Source organism: Pyxicephalus adspersus, chromosome 2, assembly GCF_032062135.1.
Source record: "Pyxicephalus adspersus chromosome 2, UCB_Pads_2.0, whole genome shotgun sequence".
In the NCBI taxonomy this organism is placed as follows: domain Eukaryota; kingdom Metazoa; phylum Chordata; class Amphibia; order Anura; family Pyxicephalidae; genus Pyxicephalus; species Pyxicephalus adspersus.
In genome coordinates, this window is record NC_092859.1 from 3,062,276 (window position 1) to 3,068,958 (window position 6,683).

Consider the following 6,683-nt stretch of genomic DNA (forward strand, 5'->3'; position numbering starts at 1 on the left):
AAAAAGAGGGGCCATAGACAATGTGACGGGTACATCTGTAATGGAAAGATGACTTAGGAAGAAATACATAGGGGAGGTCAACTGTGTAGAGGCCAGAAAAATGTATTAGGAGATTCCTAAATATAGTTGTCATAAAAGTACAAAGGAACAAGAGAAAAGCTGGAAACTTGTACCCATTAAGGTTCTGGAAACCGAGGAGGAAAATTTCATTATGCCAAGCTTCATTACTTGGCGTTTTTATCTGTGAAATTAATAAAATAAAGAGGGATACCCTTATTCATAAAGATTTTGGAATCCAAGGATTTAGGAATAATATGCCAAATTTCACAATTAAGTGCTGTCATCTGTAACATAAATAAAATATTATTAGACAATATTTCTATTTGTGTGCTATTTCTTTTGTATTTATTACAGTCTCAGTTTATTTCTTATGCTTTACATTGACCAGTTTTATTGCGTTTTTAAACAAAACATTTAATTAAGATAATAGGAATTTTATTTGAACATAGATACTAATTTGATATATAATGTATTTTACTGGCAGTAATTGAAAAAAAAAAATCTATACTCAATTTTCCATTACTGTCTTCAGTTTACATTTATGGGCTCAGTTCTATTTGCACTCAATTCTGTTGAAACAATCAATGTTAAAATGTGCATATATAAAGAGACTCTAATTTTTTATTTATTTTAGTCTAGATTTTTATAAAGTCAAAATAGATTCTCATTGCTTTTCACATATTATTATTCTGCATCTTTAGGGGACAAAAAAAGACCTTTTGGCTAATTACCAGTATGTATGATTAATATTTATATTGTCATTTAGTAACATATCAATAATAATTATTCCAATTAGGCATTCTTAATGTTTGGATATTTCATATAATGGCTGCATAAAAGTGTGAAAATTAGGTAAAGTCTGGCCTGGACACCGTAGAAGAGTTTATCCTGCCGTGTCTGACATGTTTGCTAGACGACAAGGAAAAATGATGGAGGTGGCAGAATAGGTAATAAATCTATGATAAAAACACAATCATTTTAGGAGACTTTCCTAATATGTAAGTTTTGTCCTCCACTTTAGGACAGCTGCAATATATTTTTAGCTTCTTGATTTATTGAACATTTGAAAACATTCTGAACATAAACGAACAGAAAGGAGAGTGAAGCAAGATTTTCTGGGGCAATAAAAGGTATATTGGTGAATTTTACATCAAGATCTGTCATCTGCAAGTTTTACACGAGCCATATCAATATATCCATACCAGTGTATTCTTTTCATCCACTATTGGCATAAATAAAGTTACCCGAGTTAAACATAGTATTCCATTCTCATCTTAAAACACCATTTTTGGTGGACAGGAGATTTGTGTACTGTATATTAGTAACATACCTTAAGTTGAAGTATTCTCCTTTCCAGTGTTTCAATGTTTAGGGCTTCCTCAGGGGAGGTTGAGATATGGCACACAAATTGAAGCATAGGAAGCACACTTCGATGTTTTGACATACTGAATAAGCATATATTCACAATTTCAAAAGGTATTTAAGTCTGTGCATGGATCTATAGATACTGTAATTTGCACAAAGGAGTCAAACAATAGAAAAAAAGTACTTCTGAGAGAAAGATATCTGAATATCTGTGTGTATATGATTTGTTAATTACTGAGTGCCTTTACCAAATTGTTGTCTAAACGGATATGTGTGTTACAAGGTCATGAAAAGAAAATATTACCTGTTGATCAGTGATGCTTTCTGGTTAGAGCTGAACATAAAGCATGAAATTACATTTTAAAAATATAGCGTTTTCCCACTCTATGCAATATTTTATATACATTTTATAAACCACAAGGAAATCTTACTTTAGGCATGGAGTTCAATGCACTACAATAGACTTCCTTCACCTTGCACAAAATTAGTCATAAAAATCGTAGTTACACCTAAAGAATTGGAGATATAGAACATCATGGGAAGATCTTCTGATGTATCACCTAAAAAGCTACAAGGTGTTCTTAGAGAAGAAAGAGGAAGGGAACCGTCCTGGTTTGTTATTATACAGGGACCATGCACCTCTGAAAATGATTTCAGATTACAAAAATGTGTAATTATCGTTATAAGTTTTACTCCAAAATGGAAATTGCTAATACAAAACTTTTAATATGCTATTATTCTTACAGTCCTATTCAAATAGAAGATCATTTATAATGGGGAGTCCCCCCCCCTTTCATAAATCACCCACAACCGGTTTGGTTAATGATCATCTAGAACACAACATTTTACTCCTCATTGGGCATAGCATTATCATTACATAGGGTGTTCTGGAAAGAAGAACAGAGTGGAAAACTCAAGAAAATATATCTAGTACCTTTTAGCTGCTCTGAATTCCACTGGACTATTCAGAAGAATGTCTTTTTTTCAAAAAGTAGATAAAAAACTTTTTTGGACACTGTCCCATGGCTACCTCAAGCAAATATAATAACTGAATACCAAGAGTGAGAATTTTTTTTTCTCCTGCATTGAATGCAATGTAAATTTCAAAATGTGCAAAACTCTAAATTAATATGGATTTTAGAACAGTAAAGAATATAACTACCCCTAATCTACAGTTCCAGCCACCAGACATTTTAGGAGGCCACTGGCTAAAACTGAGGTGCTCACAGCCTTGTGGGGTTGGGGGGACCCAGACGAAGATTAGTCTGGCCAGTCATGTGTGTCAAACTAGGCCTGCTCATCTGAACAGGGTCATTACATCCAAAAAGCTCATGGAGCTTGTTCTTATCGGAGAAGAACGGAGGATACTTTTTTGGGTCAGTATTGTCACCCAATCAATTACTGAACTGAAACTTGCAGGACCAGGTGTGGCAACCACAGTGATTGTGTTTTTTTGGTATAGCTAATCTACAGATAAAGATGTGTTGACTTCTTTGTAAGACCTTATTGTATTCATTTTCCACACCAAAATACACATTTCTTGAGTAAAAAAAATGCACTGAACTTTTAAATGCCTTTAGTGAGTGGACAATGAGAGGGGTGTTCGGTAATGGACAATATTTTGGCCGAGCCTACCAAAACCTGCTGGGCAGAGCTACTATACTCTCCTCAACTAGAAATTAGTAGCATCCTTTTACCGTTAGATTTTTCATAGGTACGATCCCTTGCTAGATTTGAAGTGAACCCTGTAACAAAGTATACATTCAAAACACCAAAAAAAAAAAACAAAAAAACAAAACTCAAATAAGACTTCAATGTTTTATTGCATTGAAGACAGTAATGTTTTCTTATGCTTAATTTTCCAAATCAATATACAGGTTAATAATACAACAAGCCAAAGCGAGCAGACTCCTGCCACCATCCAGATTTCCATTGCCGATGAAGATTGAGTCATTTTATGTGACATGTTACTGTTTGCTCCCATAATGTACAGAGGCCCAAGTGTTGCAAGCCATTCTTTATCCAGTGGTTCATCATCTAAGAAAAAAAAAAAAAAAAAAGGTTATACACAAATTTAGATGTCAACTATGGAGCAGTTTGAACATTTATCTGTATGGAGAGGTTATCTTTTAATTTAAGTTTTAGCTAATCCCAGCTAATTGAAATGTTCCCAACAGCTGCGTTAGAAATTCATCAACTAATGGTTGTTGGGGGCATTAGAGATGCTCCCTAGCCCTTTACCCCAACTGGCTTCTCTTAGAACTCAATCTTAAATTCACCTAAGGTGGTTGGCCACGAACAAACCAAACGGAAATAGAAACTGCCTTCGGAAGCTTACCCATCAGTCATAACTTTGAACTTAATGCATTTGTTTACCAGTAGATCAAAACAAAAAAAAGTTAATAGTCCCCCCAACATACCTTACTCACTTTCACTTTTTACTATAGATAATCCACACTTTCATGTTTAAAGATATAGGCTTTGTACCCTGTGCAAAGGGCATGCATACAAATATATTAAGCTTGAGACTACATGAAAGGGCTTTTTAGGGTTTGCAATGCCCATAGAAGGGGGTTAAAAACACTTTTACCATTGGTGAAATGATCAATTATGAGTCACTTACTAGAAGTTGCTTTTCTTTTCCAGTGATGTCTTGACCCTCCATTCAAACCAAGCCTCCTGGCCGAAGAAGTTTGATCACAACTTGCCAACTCACAGCAGTTACAGATGCTGCTTGAACCATCAATATCAACCCAGCTGAAATACAATGGAGTAAAAAATAGACATAAGACCAAGAAAAGTTTTTTTGCACTTGGCCAACAATGAGAACCACAATGTTCAAACCATTTGCCCCTTGCACCAAAACTACTTAATTGCTCTGAGCATTTGTTCAACACCAACCACATGTGCACTTTTTACCATTTAAAATCTATAGAAAATAATAGATTTGTGATGCACAAGATATGGTACCCAATCGACTAAAATGGTGCACAAATCAAAGAAATGCTGTTTTAGTCTCTATCCTCCTCCAATTACCATGGGGCACTGATAAGACATGGGACTGAAGCCAAATAACATTGCTGATGTTACCACTGCCATCTGAATTGACATGGTGGACAATGTTCTCCATTGACTGCCAATAGGCTTTCAGGTAGGATGCTTCCCAATTACCAATTCTCCCATCCCAGCTAGTGTCAATGTTCTCCAATGTAATGCATCCATCACCCATTGCAATTTTACTTTGTTTTAGCCTCACCAGTAGTGTTGGTGTTCGAATTCAGGTTGTCCATATATTTGACCCGAAAATGGTGGTTTGAATTCTGGCAGATCTGACCCGCAAAACATGGATATCGACCATGCGAATTAGTGTTCATGTGAAAAAAAAAAAAAAAAAAAAAAAAGGCGAACTCCAGATTAACTCTATTGAGAGTTCATCCAAGTTCAGTTCCCACAGTCATCGGGCTGCATTTATCATTGACAAGTATAGCCTGGGGAGCGTGGGAACTTGTGGTCACAGCTGATAGGAGGCACGGAGTGATTTCAATCAGCTGTGACTGCAGATGAACTTTTCAATGGAGTTTCTCCTTTGAATGTTCCATCTGCAGTTCAGTTCCCACAGTCTCGGGTTGATAAGTACTAATAAGCTGATAAGTAAAGCCCGGAGAACATGGGAACTGAGAACTCCATTGAGAGTTCATCTGCAGTTCCACTGCGATCCCTGGGCACTAGAGGTTAATTAACCTCTAGTGCCTGGGGATTGCAAACAGAAGGATTCCCTTGCAGCCCTGGAGGATTCCTCTAGTGCCTTGGGATCGCAGTGGAACTGCAGATGAACTCTCAATGGAGTTTCTCACCGGGCTGTACTTATCATTGATAAATACAGCCCGGTGACCGTGGGAACTTTGCGGTCAGAGAGATTCTCTATTCAAGAACACATACTACAGTTATGCTAGGGCTGCAAAAGCAATTGGGGCAGCGGAACCATCAGCCCTGCCCCCAATTGCTTTTGCAGTTAGTTTGCATAATACCAAGCACCATCTGGGAAGCAATTTGATTTTTGATTCCGGGCTATTTTGTTGGTGATAAATTTGGGATTATCGGTTTGAAGACCCTGCAGTCTCCCATTTTTTGAGAGACTTGAATACACACCACAAATACCGGGTGGCCTTAAATCACTTTGTTTCAACACACTGTATAGGAAATACCTCTGCATTTCCTCAATAGTGCACATGTTTGGTTTTAGCTCAGAGTTAAAACATATATTTCAGATGGTAAGAAGGCTTTGACATCAGTGGTGCAGAAGAATTGTAGTTTACATAATACCTCTACCTTTAAAAAGCACTATGTTTTAAAGCTGGACATAATAACGTTATGTATCAAAAGGATCTGAGCAGAGTTGGCCACAGTGTCTACAGCAAAAGCTTAACTAGTCATGCCAATAGAAAACCCTCAAAATATAACTGCTGGCATTTGGGGGATCTTTGATTCCTTTCAGCCTTAAGACTTGTAGGATATAAATAAAACACATACAAGCTTGGGGATTAGTCCATAGTTACTCACCTGTTGCTTGTTTTTCTGTATGAACAGGCCTTGTTTGTGGCATCAGGTACAGTGTCCGCTGGTACAGCCCTCAAAAAACAAGTAATAAAAATCTGGAAGAAAAGCCATCAAAAAAATTCATAATTTTTCCTAAGACACCAAACGATCTTTGATTCCTTTCAGCCTTAAGACTTGTAGGATATAAATAAAACACATACAAGCTTGGGGATTAGTCCATAGTCACTCACCTGTTGCTTGTTTTTCTGTATGAACAGGCCTTGTTTGTGGCACCAGGTAAAGTGTCCGCTGGTACAGCCCTCAAAAAACAAGTAATAAAAATCTGGAAGAAAAGCCATCAAAAAATTCATAATTTTTCCTAAGACACCAAACCTCAAAAAAAAAAAAAAAAAAAGGAAATGCTTACCATGGATGAGTCTACATCAGCAAATTTAAAAGCATCAACTGCAAATTGGATCTTGTTTGGTTGAGGCCTTGGGACTCTGAAGGCAGAGCTTGAATCCTCTTGCTTTCCATCGATTAGACACCTGAATATAAAATGTTCAATTTTAGGTCCATCTAAACCCCTTAGTTTGTCCCCAGGTCAGTAAACCAGCAGTTCCAAGGTTCCAGAACAAATGGCTTAAAATAAACATATTATACATGAAAAGTGGATTTCTCTGTTGGACAGTGTTTGGGTGGGACCTAAGATTTTTTTATGT

At 36.7% G+C, this 6,683-nt stretch overlaps 1 protein-coding gene across 1 annotated transcript in view; it reads right to left on the reverse strand.

Moving 5' to 3' along the window:
* Positions 1-3,229: 3,229 nt before the first annotated feature.
* LOC140324898 (zona pellucida sperm-binding protein 3-like) overlaps positions 3,230-6,683 on the reverse strand; it is an 11,697-nt gene continuing 8,243 nt past the window's right edge. Inside the window, exons 5-8 of the mRNA XM_072403023.1 lie at positions 6,389-6,509; positions 5,986-6,077; positions 4,049-4,182; positions 3,230-3,462 (exon numbers count right to left, since the gene is read on the reverse strand). Coding sequence (XP_072259124.1) covers positions 3,245-3,462; positions 4,049-4,182; positions 5,986-6,077; positions 6,389-6,509 — 565 coding nt within the window. The 3' untranslated portion in view covers positions 3,230-3,244. The remainder of the gene's footprint in view (positions 3,463-4,048; positions 4,183-5,985; positions 6,078-6,388; positions 6,510-6,683) is intronic.